At 44.8% G+C, this 17,326-nt stretch overlaps 1 protein-coding gene across 1 annotated transcript in view; it reads right to left on the bottom strand.

Moving 5' to 3' along the window:
- LOC115138212 (NACHT and WD repeat domain-containing protein 2-like) overlaps positions 1-17,326 on the bottom strand; it is a 108,034-nt gene that overhangs the window by 35,523 nt on the left and 55,185 nt on the right. Inside the window, exon 4 of the mRNA XM_065025563.1 lies at positions 12,521-12,637. Within this exon, the coding sequence (XP_064881635.1) occupies positions 12,521-12,637 (117 nt within the window). The remainder of the gene's footprint in view (positions 1-12,520; positions 12,638-17,326) is intronic.

Raw genomic sequence — 17,326 nt, 5'->3', positions numbered from 1 at the left:
AGTGACATGGAATGGGATAAAAAAGTGATTTTTAGCTACACTGCTCTTCCCTCACATGCTTGGGAGGGTTTCACTCCAGTTTATATGTACTCTGGCATTTGAGGTGTGGAGTACAGACTGAAAAAAAGATAGACTGTTATAGGAGACACATAAATCAATGAATACATCTGGCTATAAAATCGCTTTCTATCAAACTTTTCCATTGTGCTGCACATTGCATTGTGAGGGGTAACAAATATATTGGTGCTATTGGAATACAGGAGAACAAATGCATACATGGAACATCTGAATCAAGATGTCATGGAACTAGAAGAATCTATCAGAAGAATCACAATAAAGTGCTACTTCATAGAGAGTGGTAGAAATCTATATAACGTTGAACGTTTGATGACAACCACTTTGATGCCATTCTTCATATTAGCATCAGGCAAGTGGCTGACCGCAGGTAGGGTAAGGTTCTTCAATGGTGCGATCAACAGTAAAATCCACTAAATAGTTCCAGTCCCCCCCCTAAAACCATACACCCCTCTTGGTCACACTGTCTTAAGGTTTCCTTTATTTTATCAAAACCAACAATATGTTCTGTACCCTCATTAGGAGCATAAACATAAAAAATAATTTTAAAAACATAACATCCGCCTTGACCAATAAAACCCGTCCCTTGACAATCTTTGTTGTAGATACCACAGTCCCCCCTAAGCCTGAGGAAAACAAGATTGCCACCCCAGTCAACCTCATTTTCCTCATGTGTCTCCTGTAGGAAAACTACATTAAGCCTTTTTTGTTTTATTACTTCTAATACCCAAGCCCTCTTATTCCTGTCCCTTCCCCCATTAATATTGAGAGAACCTACCCTTAGTACCTCCGTATAGAAAAGAGAAAGGAAAGCAGAAGAAACCACAGAGAAAACAAAGAGAAAAAAGACACCCTATGAAGCATGATCATCATCATTGTTTTATTTTTCTCTTAACCTGACCATGTTTCCCACCACCCTTAGCTGCTGCAACAGCAGTAACACATTTCCTCAAGCAAAAGCTCTTCTTCTCACTCAGCTGATCTAACACCACCATCTTCTGTAACATCACAGCTGACCTCACAAACGTATCAACATCAAAATAATCTGCCAATTTGACAGATTTCCCCAAAATTTGATCAAGAAACCCATTTACCTCCTCTAGATCGTAAATTGAGTCTCACAAGCTGCTATCATATCAAAAGAGATATCCATATCCTTCTCCTGCTCCTCCTCAACTGAGGCCACAAACCCCTGATTCCCCTCTACCACATCCCTTTCAACACTCCCCACTTGCACCCCATCACTCCTACCAGGCATCTCCTCCACTACCTAGAAAACTAGCCCCACCTGAACCCCGTTACTCGTAGTGGGCATCTCCTCCACTACCTGGGAGCCTAGCCCCCCCTTGAAAACATACAAGTATTTTACATAGGTTTAAAGATTAACTTCTTGTGAATCCAACCACAATGTCAGATTTCAAAAATGCTTTACGGCGAAACCATACCTTACAATTATTTGAGAACATAGCCCAGCAGACAAATCATTACAAACAGTAACCAGCCAAGTAGAAGAGTTACACAAGTCAGAAAGAGAGATTAAATTAATCACCTACACCTTTGATGATCTTCATTTGGGTGCACTCAGAAGACATTCATTTACACAATAAATGTTCCTTTTGTTCAATAAAGTCTCTTTATATCCAAAAACCTCCGTTTTGTTTGTGCATTTTCTTCAGTAATCCACAACAGTCAAAACAGCCAGACAAAATCCTAATTGTATCCGTAAAGTTCATAGAAACATGTCAAACGATGTTTATATTAAATCCTCAGGTTGTTTTAGCCGAAATTATCTATAATATTTCAACCGGACAATAACCTTGTCAATATAAAAGGTAAACAAGAAAGGCACTCTCTCTGGTCGCACGCATGAAAAAGCTCTGTGACACTGCAGGGTCCACTCATTCAGATTAATCTTATTTCCTCATTTTTCAGAATACAAGCCTGAAACAATTTCTAAAGATTGTTGATATCTAGTGGAAGGCATAGGAGATGCAATTTGGGTCCTAGGTCAATGGATACTGTCATGGCATTGAATAGAAAACTACACACAAAAAACTACTTCCTGAATAGATTTTTCTCAGGTTTTCGCCTGCCAAATCAGTTCTGTTATACTCACAGATACTATTTTAACAGTTTTTGAAATTTTATAGTGTTTTCTATCCAAATCTACCAGTTATATGCATATAATATCTTCTGGGCCCGATTAGCAGGCAGTTTAATTTGGGCATGCTTTTCATCCAAAATTCTGAATGCTGCCCCCTACCCTAGAGAAGTTAAAATACCAAACACCAGTTTCTTCTGGTCTGGACAACACTGGATTAAAGCTGCAGCCCTGTACCTGCCACTGCACGAGTGTGGGCAAGGCCTGGTGGACATTTCCTCTAGGATCATGGCTTTCCGGCTTCAAGCAGCACAGACAAGCACCTTTTAAAGCTGGAGGGGGGTGATTTGCCATTTTATGAGTCTGTTATGCAGGCTTGGAGAGTTCTTGTCAAGTCCCGTAAGGCCTGCACGTCACCAGGGATGTGGCTTTTTGAAGAGCCCGTTTTTCACAACACTGCCATCCAGTCCTGTGTTGTGGGTTCAGCTAGCCTACGTTCATGCCCATTAGGTGTGGGGTGTACCAAGCTGGGTCATCTGATGCGGAACAGGAATAGATCGTTGGAGGAGCTGGGAGAAAGCCCGGGATCCGATCATCTCGCCTACTGAGGAAGGTCGTTGCTGAGGTCTGTGACTCCTTGCCAGTGCTTCATCTGCAGTATGCGACTGATACTTCCAATTCTGATCGGTGGAAGGAGGGTCTGGATTATGTGTTCCCTGCACTGATTGTTAGTCCTGCAGCGGGAGCATTCGAGGAGGATGTGGGGATGCTGCTTTCGATACCCCGGAGCTGGGGGAGTTCAAGGAGGTGGGAAAGAAGGCCATGTACAGAATATGTGTAAAGGTCTCCCATGCCTCTTCCCTGGAAGGGGTAAAATTGGCAAGGTGGGCAGGTGGGCAGGTGTGCTTGGTCCAGGTGCCTCCCCAAAAGGCTGTTGGCGATTATTATACAAACTGCCTATTGATAAGAGGACGGCTGACCTCCAATGGAGGATAATACATTGAGCTATAGCCACCAATATATCTGGTACACCTGGATCCTACTGTTGGGGAGGGGTGTCCATTCTGTGCAGTCTGAAACTCTGACACATTTGTTTTTACAGTGTCCCAGGTTGGTTGGGATGATTGACCTGATCACTAATTGGTTCTCAGCATTGGGAGAGGTTTTCTCTTCCCAACTGTATATATTTGGGCCAAAGTACAGGTTTAGTCAAACGGGTGTAGTTGTGTTGCTTAATTTTGTGTTAGTGGCAGCAAAATTAGCAATATGAAAGACCCGAAAGAACAGTATTCGGGGACCTTCAGTGGAGGGTTCTTCATGGAGCCCTGGCCACTAAACAGCTGGTTGGCACGGGTTGAACCGGAAATCGGGCAGGGGTGTCCTTTCTGTGTAATGAAAGAAACTGTGATTCATGTGTTTTCTGTGTGCACCAGGTTAATGCCATTAATGTCTCTTTTGGAATGTCTGTGTGAGAGGTTGGGGGTGGTTTTTACTGTTGGGATGTTTATAATGGGATACAGGTATTCGATTAAAGAGAAGGCCAAATGTGTTTGGTTGAATTTTCTGTTTGCTCAGGCGAAGTTGGCTATTTGGCTAACGAGGAGGAACAGGGTCAAAGGTGGGGGGATAACAGACCCTTTACAATTGTTAAATGGGATGGTCTCTGTGCGCCTTAGGGTTTAGTTTGAGTACTATAGAATGATAAAAAGTGTGGAGATGTTTCAGGAGAAATGGTGTGTTGGGGGGACTGTCTGTATAGCTGGGGAGGATGTTTTGGATATACGGTTGTAGAAGTGGTGAGTTGTTTTGGGTATTGTGATGTTGTTTTGTATCATGTGGTACATGGAAAGGTGAGTATGGTACATGAATGCAGTACAGGATATATTTTGGTGTTTTATTTTTAAGGTGTGGGTGAGTTTTTAAAAAATGAAATGAGAAAGTTTTAGTAAAGAAAGTCAAAAGTCTCTCTCTCTCTCTCTCTCTCTCTCTCTCTCTCTCTCTCTCTCTCTCTCTCAACCATGTCACCAATGAGCCTCTGTAACATCCTTCAAGTATCCCCATCCCCCCTTTCTTTCCTCTCTATGCATCCCCCAATTCCATCATCCCTCCTCTGAGCCGTGACAGTGCAGTGACAGTTAGAGTACAGGCTTTGAAGTGACTCCCACCGCCATGTGGACAGGCAGGAGGGAGACCTCCGGGGCTGTGCTGGCTAACAGGGACACTGGGGGACACCACAGCTCAGCCTGGGAGGGAGGCAGTGGGAAAGACTGGGGAAGGAGGTGGGGCGTGGATCTGTGAGTCATGGAGCTGGGAGACAGTGGAGGGTTAGATGTGTCTGTTCTGGTTTTCCTTTTGTGGCGGGATTTGGACACCTCAGTTTGTGTGAGTGAGAAAGAAAGTGTGTTTGTGTGTGTCTGTTAGTGTGTCTGTGTGTGTGTCAGGTAGATCGTGTGTGTATAGAGTTGTGTATTAGCGTGAGCTCCTGCATAATAACATGTGTACTTACTCTATCCCAAAATACAGTCAACACAACATATTCTATTCTCGAACTCCACTCATCTAGCAGTTTTTAGGTCATCAGCTTTTCACTTATCTGACTCAAAGTAAACATAAGGAGAATCCACCCAAAACCCTTCATTCTTGGTCGACAAACACAAACCAGAACTGTCAACTTCCTCTCTGACTACACGTCTGCCACTGATCAAAGAAAGTGTATCAGTCTGTCACTTCAGAAAATGGAAAATATGGCTCTCGGCAACATTATCACAAGAACCAAGGGACAACATCTGTCAAGCTTTCATATCTATAAATGTATCTCTCCCTCTATGTGAAAGTAGAAGCTAGGGCAGGGCTGGGTCCTTAGAGTAGACACACTGATCTAAATTGGTATTCCCACTCGTGATGATAAACCGTTAACTGAGAGAGGGTTCTAATACATCCTAAAAAATTAAACTGCAGAGAGGCAGATTGCGTGTAGGTGCATGCGTGTGTGTGTGTGTATGTGTGTATGTGTGTGTGTGTTTGTGTGTGTGTATGTGTGTGTTATACACTGCTGGTGTGTGTGTGAGTGCTTTATGTGTACACAGTACTTCTTCAAGCCAAGAAGTTTTGCCTCTCAACACAGTTATTGAGCCACCCGGGAAAAACCAGAGCTAAGAAATAACTGTAATTTTCACTAAAAGTCGGGTGATTGCAATAGCACATCCACAGGGCAAGCTGTCAAAAGTATGTGTGTGTGAGCTGTGTATCTATTCTATCCTCTGATTAAAGGCCTCCTCTCCAGCACATACAGAGCCCCCTCTCCAAGCACATGCAGAGAGGCCTTTTTATATTCCCTTCCACCCACACACTCCTTATCTTATGACTGGGCTTCCTAGGGATGCTATGTGTGTGTCTGACCTCGTGTGCGTATGTGTGCATGCATGCATGCGCATGCACATGTGTGTGTTTCCGTGTGTGCATAAACTCCACTGTGTGTATTCATGAGTGTGTGTGTCTGTTATTGGTCAGGTTCAGCCAGGGATAAAGTGGTTAAACAGATCCTCCTGGGTTGATATTTACATTTACATTTTACATTTAAGTCATTTAGCAGACGCTCTTATCCAGAGCGACTTACAATTTGGTGCATTCACCTTATGACATCCAGTGGAGCAGCCACTTTACAATAGTGCATCTAAATCTTTTAAGGGGGGGGGGATTACTTTATCCTATCCTAGGTATTCCTTAAAGAGGTGGGGTTTCAGGTGTCTCCGGAAGGTGGTGATTGACTCCGCTGTCCTGGCGTCGTGAGGGAGTTTGTTCCACCATTGGGGGGCCAGAGCAGCGAACAGTTTTGACTGGGCTGAGCGGGAACTGTACTTCCTCAGTGGTAGGGAGGCGAGCAGGCCAGAGGTGGATGAACGCAGTGCCCTTGTTTGGGTGTAGGGCCTGATCAGAGCCTGGAGGTACTGAGGTGCCGTTCCCCTCACAGCTCCATAGGCAAGCACCATGGTCTTGTAGCGGATGCGAGCTTCAACTGGAAGCCAGTGGAGAGAGCGGAGGAGCGGGGTGACGTGAGAGAACTTGGGAAGGTTGAACACCAGACGGGCTGCGGTGTTCTGGATGAGTTGTAGGGGTTTAATGGCACAGGCAGGGAGCCCAGCCAACAGCGAGTTGCAGTAATCCAGACGGGAGATGACAAGTGCCTGGATTAGGACCTGCGCCGCTTCCTGTGTGAGGCAGGGTCGTACTCTGCGGATGTTGTAGAGCATGAACCTACAGGAACGGGCCACCGCCTTGATGTTAGTTGAGAACGACAGGGTGTTGTCCAGGATCACGCCAAGGTTCTTAGCGCTCTGGGAGGAGGACACAGTGGAGTTGTCAACCGTGATGGCGAGATCATGGAACGGGCAGTCCTTCCCGGGAGGAAGAGCAGCTCCGTCTTGCCGAGGTTCAGCTTGAGGTGGTGATCCGTCATCCACACTGATATGTCTGCCAGACATGCAGAGATGCGATTCGCCACCTGGTCATCAGAAGGGGAAAGGAGAAGATTAATTGTGTGTCGTCTGCATAGCAATGATAGGAGAGACCATGTGAGGTTATGACAGAGCCAAGTGACTTGGTGTATAGCGAGAATAGGAGAGGGCCTAGAACAGAGCCCTGGGGGACACCAGTGGTGAGAGCACGTGGTGTGGAGACGGATTCTCGCCACGCCACCTGGTAGGAGCGACCTGTCAGGTAGGACGCAATCAAGCGTGGGCCGCGCCGGAGATGCCCAACTCGGAGAGGGTGGAGAGGAGGATCTGATGGTTCACAGTATCGAAGGCAGCCGATAGGTCTAGAAGGATGAGAGCAGAGGAGAGAGAGTTAGCTTTAGCAGTGCGGAGCGCCTCCGTGATACAGAGAAGAGCAGTCTCAGTTGAATGACTAGTCTTGAAACCTGACTGATTTGGATCAAGAAGGTCATTCTGAGAGAGATAGCGGGAGAGCTGGCCAAGGACGGCACGTTCAAGAGTTTGAGAGAAAAGAAAGAAGGGATACTGGTCTGTAGTTGTTGACATCGGAGGGATCGAGTGTAGGTTTTTTCAGAAGGGGGTGCAACTCTCGCTCTCTTGAAGACGGAAGGGACGTAGCCAGCGGTCAGGGATGAGTTGATGAGCGAGGTGAGGTAAGGGAGAAGGTCTCCGGAAATGGTCTGGAGAAGAGAGGAGGGGATAGGGTCAAGCGGGCAGGTTGTTGGGCGGCCGGCCGTCACAAGACGCGAGATTTCATCTGGAGAGAGAGGGAGAAAGAGGTCAGAGCACAGGGTAGGGCAGTGTGAGCAGAACCAGCGGTGTCGTTTGACTTAGCAAACGAGGATCGGATGTCGTCGACCTTCTTTTCAAAATGGTTGACGAAGTCATCTGCAGAGAGGGAGGAGGGGGAGGGGGAGGAGGATTCAGGAGGGAGGAGAAGGTTGCAAAGAGCTTCCTAGGGTTAGAGGCAGATGCTTGGAATTTAGAGTGGTAGAAAGTGGCTTTAGCAGCAGAGAGAGAAGAGGAAAATGTAGAGAGGAGTGAGTGAAAGGATGTCAGGTCCGCAGGAGGCGAGTTTTCCTCCATTTCCGCTCGGCTGCCCGGAGCCCTGTTCTGTGAGCTCGCAATGAGTCGTCGAGCCACGGAGCGGGAGGGGAGGACCGAGCCGGCCTGGAGGATAGGGGACATAGAGAGTCAAAGGATGCAGAAAGGGAGGAGAGGAGGGTTGAGGAGGCAGAATCAGGAGATAGGTTGGAGAAGGTTTGAGCAGAGGGAAGAGATGATAGGATGGAAGAGGAGAGAGTAGCGGGGGAGAGAGAGCGAAGGTTGGGACGGCGCGATACCATCCGAGTAGGGCCAGTGTGGGAAGTGTTGGATGAGAGCGAGAGGGAAAAGGATACAAGGTAGTGGTCGGAGACTTGGAGGGGAGTTGCAATGAGGTTAGTGGAAGAACAGCATCTAGTAAAGATGAGGTCGAGCGTATTGCCTGCCTTGTGAGTAGGGGGAAGGTGAGAGGGAGAGGTCAAAAGAGGAGAGGAGTGGAAAGAAGGAGGCAGAGAGGAATGAGTCAAAGGTAGACGTGGGGAGGTTAAAGTCGCCCAGAACTGTGAGAGGTGAGCCGTCCTCAGGAAAGGAGCTTATCAAGGCATCAAGCTCATTGATGAACTCTCCGACGGAACCTGGAGGGCGATAAATGATAAGGATGTTAAGCTTGAAAGGGCTGGTAACTGTGACAGCATGGAATTCAAAGGAGGCGATAGACAGATGGGTAAGGGGAGAAAGAGAGAATGACCACTTGGGAGAGATGAGGATCCCGGTGCCACCACCCCGCTGACCAGAAGCTCTCGGGTGTGCGAGAACACGTGGGCGGACGAAGAGAGAGCAGTAGGAGTAGCAGTGTTATCTGTGGTGATCCATGTTTCCGTCAGTGCCAAGAAGTCGAGGGACTGGAGGGAGGCATAGGCTGAGATGAACTCTGCCTTGTTGGCTGTAGATCGGCAGTTCCAGAGGCTACCGGAGACCTGGAACTCCACGTGGGTCGTGCGCGCTGGGACCACCAGATTAGGGTGGCCGCGGCCACGCGGTGTGGAGCGTTTGTATGGTCTGTGCAGAGAGGAGAGAACAGGGATAGACAGACACATAGTTGACAGGCTACAGAAGAGGCTACGCTAATGCAAAGGAGATTGGAATGACAAGTGGACTACACGTCTCGAATGTTCAGAAAGTTGAGCTTACGTAGCAAGAATCTTATTGACTAAAATGATTAAAAATGATACAGTACTGCTGAAGTAGGCTAGCTGGCAGTGGCTGCGTTGTTGATTCGGGGGCTAGCTGGCTAGCTAGTAGTGTTGATTACGTTACGTTGCGTTAAAAGAACGACAATAGCTGGCTAGGTAACCTAGAAAATCGCTTTAGACTACACAATTATCTTTGATACAGAGACGGCTATGTAGCTAGCTATGATCAAACAAATCAAACCGTTGTACTGTAATGAAATGAAAATGTGATACTACCTGTGGAGCGAGGCGGAATGCGACCGGGTTGTTGAGTTCTAATCGGTAGACGTTGGCTAGCTGTTGGCTAGCTAGCTGTGTCTCCTACGTTAAGGACGACAAATAGCTGGCTGCGTTGTTGATTCAGGGGCTAGCTGGCTAGCTAGCTAGCAGTGTTGATTACGTTACGTTGCGTTAAAAGAACGACAATAGCTGGCTAGGTAACCTAGAAAATCGCTCTAGACTACACAATTATCTACACAATTATCTTTGATACAGAGACGGCTATGTAGCTAGCTATGTAGACGGTGGGCGTTAGTTAGCTGGCTAGCTACTGGGCAGATACGTTAGGACGACGAAATACGATAATTACGCAATTATCTTTGATACAAAGACGGCTATGTAGCTAGCTAAGAAGAAATTGCTAAGATTAGACAAATCAAACCGTTGTACTATAATGAAATGTAATGAAAAGTTATACTACCTGCAGACCGAAGTGCAGACCGAAGTGCGGATGCGACTGCTCGCATATTAATGCATGCAGAGAGCCACACAGGACTTTTCATTTCTGAAGAAGAGACTCATCTCTGGTAAAAGCATCATCTCAACCCCTTACCTTGGTGGCTATTATAATTTGAGAGGGGGCAGAGGGAAACATATCAAACAGAGAGAGGGAGGGGAAGACGGAAGAAAGCAGAGATGAAGTGATAGAGAGATGTAGAGGGGCAAGGAGATGGAGAGAGAGAAATAGAGAGAACAGAAAGAGAGAGAGAAAGATGAGGGAAAGGGGAAAAGGATAGAGACAGAGTGGTTGTAGAGGCAGAGAGATGAAGATATGAGATATGTAAATTAAAATAGAAGGGGTAAAAAGGTAGACAGAAAGAGCCGCTGGGGCAAGGCCCCTGTCCACTATCCTACCACCTCTCTCTCTCTCTGATCTTTGACCCTAATTACAATCTCATCCCTCCCATCAAAATGACTTACTCACATTTACTGTTGAAGTTGGAAGTTTACATACACTTAGATTGGAGTCATTAAAACTCGTTTTCCAACCACTCCACAAATTTCTTGTTAACAAACTATAGTTTTGGCAAGTCGATTAGGACATCTACTATGTGCATGACACAAGTAATTTTTCCAACAATTGTTTCCAGACATATTATTTCACTTATTATTCACTGTATCACAATTCCAGTGGGTCAGAAGTTTACATGCACTAAGTTGACTGCCTTTAAACAGCTTGGAAAATTCCCCAAAATTATGTCATGGCTTTAGAAGCTTCTAATAGGCAACTTGACATCATTTGAGTCAATTGGAGGTGAATCTGTGGATGTATTTCAAGGCCTACCTTCAAACTCAGTGCCTCTTTGCGTGGGATTTTCATGGGAAAATCAAAAGAAATAAGCCAAGACCTCAGAAAAAAAATTGCAGACCTCCACAGGTCTGGTTCATCCTTGGGAGCAATTTCCAAATGCCTGAAGGTACCACGTTCAACTGTACAAACAATAGTACGCAAGTATAAATACCATTGGACCACGCAGCCGTCATACCGCTCAGGAAGGAGACGCGTTCTGTCTCCTAGAGATGAACGTACTTTGGTGCAAAAAGAGCAAATCAATCCGAGAACAACAGCAAAGGACCTTGTGAAGATGCTGGGATAAACAGGTACAAAAGTATCCATATCCACAGTAAAACCAGTCCTATATTCACATAACCTGAAAGGCCGCTCAGCAAGGAAGAAGCCACTGCTCCAAAACCGCCATAAAAAAGCCATACAACGGTTTGCAACTGCACATGGGGACAAAGATCGTACTTTTTGGAGAAATGTCCTCTGGTCTGATGAAACAAAAATATAACTGTTTGGCCATAATGACCATCGTTATGTTTGGAGGAAAAGGGGGGGGGGGGCTTGCAAGCCGAAGAACACCATCCCAACCATGATGCACGGGGTGGCAGCATCATGTGTGGGTTTGCTTTGCTGCAGGAGGGACTGGTGCTCTTCACAAAATAGATGGCATCATGAGGGAAATTATGTGGAAGATTACGTGGATTTATTGAAGCAACACCCCAAGACATCAGTCAGGAAGTTAAAGCTGGGTCGCAAATGGGTCTTCCAAATGGACAATGACCCCAAGCATATTTCCAAAGTTGTGACAAAATGGCTTAAGGATAACAAAGTCAAGGTATTGGAGTTGCCATCACAAAGCCCTGACCTCAATCCTATAGAACATTTGTGGGCAGAACTGAAAAAGCATGTGCAAGTGAGGAGGCCTACAAACCTGACTCGGTTACACCAGCTCTATCAGGAGGAATGGGCCAAAATTCACCCAGCATATTGGGGGAAGCTTGTGGAAGGCTACCTGAAACGTTTGACCCAAGTTAAACAATTTAAAAGCAATGCTACCAAATACTAATTGAGTGTATGTAACCTTCTGACCCACTAGGGATGTGAAATAAAAGCTGAAATAAATGATTCCCTTTACTATTATTCTGACATTATACATTCTTAAAATAAAGTGGTGAATCTAACTGACCTAAGACAGGGAATTTTTTCTAGGATTAAATGTCAGGAATTGTGAAAAACCGAGTTTAAATGTATTTGGCTAAGGTTTATGTAAAGTTCCGACTTCAGCTGCATATATTCTTGAGTTAATTCGGGAGATGGTAACTCGTTAAATAACTTCTCCCGTTGTGCCACAAATTCCTAATGAGTTAATTGCTACATGATTAATTTAATCTAATAACAATTAAACATAGTAGGTAATTATTCGATAAATAACAGTCATCACTGTAACGGTTTTCTAGGTGTGGTGAAGGAGAGTCGGACCAAAACGCAGCGTGTAGATTGCGATCCATGTTTAATCAAACAAACGTAACACGAATCAATACAAAACACTACAAAACACTACAAAACAATAAACGTAACAAAAACCGAAACAGCCTATACTTGTGTCAACTAACACAGCGACAGGAACAAAGACACTAAGGACAATCACCCACGACAAACTCAAAGAATATGGCTGCCTAAATATGGTTCCCAATCAGAGACAACGATAAACACCTGCCTCTGATTGAGAACCACTCCAGACAGCCATAGACTTTGCTAGATAACCCACTAAGCTACAATCCCAATACCACCACCAAAACCCCAAGACAAACACACCACAATACAAAAACCCCATGCCACACCCTGGCCTGACCCAATACATGAAGATAAATACAAAATACTTCGACCAGGGCGTGACAATCACATTAATGTCACGTCACGACAATAGTACAATTCAATTCTCAGCAGGGTGTAATGGACAGTCCTGTTATATGATGGCTTATAAGGCTTATAACATGCTTATTATACCCACAACAAAACATGGACCTGCAGAGGTCTGGAGGCACTCCTCTAGTAGCTTCATCCTCAGACGCTGCAGGTCCGGACTGTCCCACTCCTCTGGGTCCACCCCCCAGTACAGGTCTACCACCTGCAGAGGAGAGATTGTAATACATTACATAAATAATCTGTACATTACATATACAGTATGAATTCAGTGTCCCGTGTCTTTGGCAAGTACCAGTAATCATTTGGACCAGGGTTTTGCTTTGTTTTCACCACAGTTATAGTGTAGATCAGGTTCACATAGACATGCAGCTCACAATCAGATTCAGACCATCATATTGCACATGAACAGGCCAATAGAAGAAGAGTGAAAAGAATAGCTAGGTGTTTCCACTCCATCGTGAACATTGAGTGCAAAGGTTGCTAATCTCCTATGTTGATGTGAGACATAGAGAACAGTAGAGTTAGAGCACAGAAAAAGCAGGAGGTTCACCACTCGAAACCTGACAGAGATCTGTTAGCCACTATTTGTGTCACACCAGAGGATTAGTAAATTACTCCTGAACTGATTAGGGCCTCTGACACACACATACATACTCACATACACGTACACACGCACATACACATACACACACACAAACAGAACAGCGCCCAATTGGCTCTCAAATACTCTCCCCATGCCGTAGATTGAACTCTGTCACCCAGGAGGACATGCGGAATGGAAAGCTGACAGAAGGCATCCGAAACCCACTAGGGTGTGTGTGCTCAAGGGTGTGTGTATGTCTCTGTGTGTGTGTGCTCTGCAATGGGCAATCTCCCAAGACACATTTGTAAAAATTAGTGTCGCCGGCGCAGAGAATTCTGAGTGCAAACGCGCAACAGGGGAAATCTCCTCTGGATGGAGAGAATGAGGGAGGACCACATAAATGATTGTGGCCAAGCTGTTGCCGCCACTTACATGCTGACCAAACCAGACACGTGCATGTGCCTGAGTGCGCATGTATATTTTGTACCCCCACAACAGACACGATCACGACACGCAAGTTGAAATATCAAAACCTCGGAACAAATGATATTAATTTGGTGACAGGTTGAAAAGCTAGCTAGCTTGCTGTTGCTAGCTAATTTGTCCTGGGATATAAACATTGTGTTGTTATTTTACCTGAAATGCACAAGGTCCTCTACTCTGACAATTAATCCACAGATAAATCGGTAAACCAAATTCCTTTCTCGTCATCTCTCCTCCTTCCTCTGGCTTATTTTTTACTTATTTGGACTTTATATGGTGGTTAGCAACCAACTTTACGGTGCATTACTACAACCGACTGGAGTGTGGATGTCAGTTCATCTTTCATTCACCCATGTGGGTATATGCTCCTAAACACCAATGAGGAGATGGGACGTGGGTAAATGCTCTTAAAAAACAATGAATAGATGGAAGAGGCCGGACTCTGCAGCGCGTTGAGGTGAGTGAGTAGTGTGGGTGCAATGTTTGAATAACATGTATGTGTGGTCAGCATGTTAGAAGCAGTACAAACCCAGTCTCTGAGAGCCTGCTGGACTTCTGGGATCCCTCTGTTTGCCTACATTCCCCCTGGTGCCCGCTTTTGGCCCTGGGTTTCCTCTGTTGGTCTAAATTTCCCTTGGTGCCGTCTTTTTTCCCTGTTGGCCTACATTTCCTATGGTACCATCTTTTGACCCTGTGTTCTGTCTGTGGCCTAAATTTCCCATGATTTCCTCATTTGACACTGGGTTTCTTCTTGTTGGCCTACATTTCCCAGGGTTCCCTCTGTTGGCATGCATTCATAGGGCAGTATGGGCACACCATGTACTTTGCACTTAACAATGAGTAAGAGGTATGAGGGTTGTGCGCTCGTGATTAATCAAATCAAATCAAATGTATTGAACACATACACGTGTTTAGCAGATGTTATTGAGGGTGTAGCGAAATGCTAGTGATTCTACTTCCGACAGTGCGGTAATATCTAACAAGTAATATCTAACATTTTCAGGACATATACCCAAAATACACGTAAATCTAAGTAAGGAATGGATTACGAATACTGCATAGACCGTCGTGAGACAGGTTAGTTTTACCCTACTGATGATGTGTTGTTGCAATAGTAATCCTGCTCTAAGTTTACAGACACTTAGGTTGGAGTCATTAAAACTCATTTTTCAACCACTCCATAAATTTCTTGTGAACAAATTATAGTTTTGGCAAATCGGTTAGGATCACTACTTTTTGCATGACAAGTAATTTTCCAACAATTGTTCACAGAAAAATTATTTCACTTTATTTCACTGCATCACAATTCCAATGGGTCAGAAGTTTGACTGTTTCTTTAAACAGCTTGGAAAATTCCAGAAAATGACGCAATGGCTTTAGAAGTTTCTGATAGGCAATTTGACATCATTTGAGTCAATTGGAGGTGTACCTGTGGATGAATTTCAAGGCCTACCTTCAAACTCAGTGCCTCTTTGCTTGACATCATGGGAAAATCAAAAGAATTCAGCCAAGACCTCAGAAAACACGCCTGAAGGTGCCATGTTCAACTGTACAAACAAAAGTATCTATATCCACAGTAAAATGAGTCCAATTTCGACATAACCTGAAAGGCCGCTCAGCAAGGAAGAAGCCACTGTTCCATAACCGCTATTAAAAAAGCCATTCTACGGTTTGCATCTGCACATGGGGACAAATATTGTACTTTTTGGGGAAATGTCCTCTGGTCTGATGAAACAAAAATATAACTAAATATAAAAATAGAACATTTTGGCCATAATGACCATTGTTATGTTTGGAGGAAAAAGAGGGAGGCTTGTAAGCCGAAGAACACAATCTCAACCGTGAAGTACGGTGGTGGCAGCATCATGTTTCGGGGGTGCTTTGCTGCAGGAGGGACTGGTGCTCTTCACAAAATAGAAGGCATCATGAGAAAGGAAAATTATGTGGATATATTGAAGTAACATCTCAAAACATCAGTCAGGAAGTTTAAGCTTAGTCGCAAATGTGTCTTCCAAATGGACAATGACCCCAAACATACTTCCAAAATTGTGGGAAAATGGCTAAAGGACAACAAAGTCAAGATATTGGAGTGGCCATCACAAAGCACTGACCTCAATCCTATAGAAAATTGGTGGGCAGAACTGAAAAAGCGTGTGTGAGCAAGGAGGCCTACAAACCTGACTCAGTTACACCAGCTCTGTCAGGAAGTTTCCCAACGTATTGTGGGAAGCTTGTGGAAGGCTACCTGAAACGATGACCCAAGTTAAACAATTTAAAGGCAATGCAACCAAATACTAATTGAGTGTGTGAACTTCTGACCCACTGGGAATGTGATGAAAGCAATAATAGCTGAAATAAATCATTCTCTATATCAATCAAATTTCAATGAAATGTATTTATAAAGCCCTTCTTACATCACCTGATGTCACAAAGTGCTGTACAGAAACCCAGCCTAAAACCCCAATCAGGAAGCAATGCAGGTGTAGAGGCACGGTGGCTAGGAAAAACTCCCTAAAGGCCAGAACCTAGGAAAAAACCTAGAGAGGAACCAGGCTTTGAGGGGTGGCAAGTCCTCTTCTGGCTGTGCCGGGTGGAGATTATAACTGAACATGGCCAAGATGTTCTCTACTATTATTCTGAGTGTGGTGATCCTAACTGACCTAAGACAGGGAATTTTTACTAGGATTAAATGTCAGGAATTGTGAAAAACTGAGTTTGAATGTATTTGGCTAAGGTGTATGCAAACTTCTGACTTCAACTGTATGTATGCCTCTTGTCCAGATGGGACATGGCAGTGTGCAGTGTGGTGGCGATTGCATCATCTGTGGATCTATTGGGGCGGTAAGCAAATTGAAGTGGGTCTAGGGTGGCAGGTAATATGGATATGATATGCTCCTTGTCTAGTCTCTCAAAGCACTTCATGATGACAGAGGTGAGTGCTACGGGGCGATAGTCATTTAGTTCAATTACCTTTGCTTTCTAAGGTATAGGGACAATGGTGGTCATCTTGAAGCATGTGGGGATAACAGACTGGGATAGGGAGAGATTGAATATATCTGCAAACACACCAGCCAGCTGGTCTGCGCATGCTCTGAGGACGCGGCTAGCTATACCATTTGGGCCTGCAGCCTTGGTAGGGTTAACACACTGAAATGTTTTACTCAAGTCGGCCACAGAGAAGGAGAGCCCACAGTCCTTGATAGCGGGTCGCGTCAGTAGCTGTGTATTATCCTCAAAGCGAGCGAAGAAGGTGTTCACCCTGTCCGGAAGCAAGACGTGGCTGGTTTTCCTTTTATAATCCATGACTGTCTGCAGACCCTGCCACATACTTCTCTTGTCTGAGCTGTTGAACTGGGACTCAACTTTGTCCCTATACCGATGTTTAGCCTGCTTGATTGCTTTGCGGAGGGAATAACTACACTGTTTGTATTCTTCCATATTCCTAGTCTTCTTGCCCTGGATAAATGCGGTGCTTCGCACTTTCAGTTTGCGTGAATGTTCCCATCTATCCATAGTTTCTGGTTGGGGTAGGTTTTAATAGTCACAGTGGGTACAACATATTCTATGCACATCCTGATAAACTTATTCACCTACTGATCATTGCGTTTACTTGATAGCTACCTACACAAATAGCTAGCTAGAACAAAGTGTTAATAAGATAAATTAATTTAAAAAGATTAAAAGCAATACAAATAAGTTCTCCAGTAGGCATCTACTGAGGGAGCTAAGAGCTGTGTTGTCAGTAATTTCCCAGCCACTTCAGTAAAAAGGCAGATCCCCAGGAGGACTTAGCATAGACACGTAGACAATATAGACACATAGACA

The sequence above is a fragment of the Oncorhynchus nerka genome, linkage group LG12 (genome assembly GCF_034236695.1).
Source record: "Oncorhynchus nerka isolate Pitt River linkage group LG12, Oner_Uvic_2.0, whole genome shotgun sequence".
NCBI lineage: Eukaryota > Metazoa > Chordata > Actinopteri > Salmoniformes > Salmonidae > Oncorhynchus > Oncorhynchus nerka.
The sequence above is the reverse complement of the archived record's forward strand: the minus strand, read 5'-3'. Positions and strand labels throughout refer to the sequence as shown.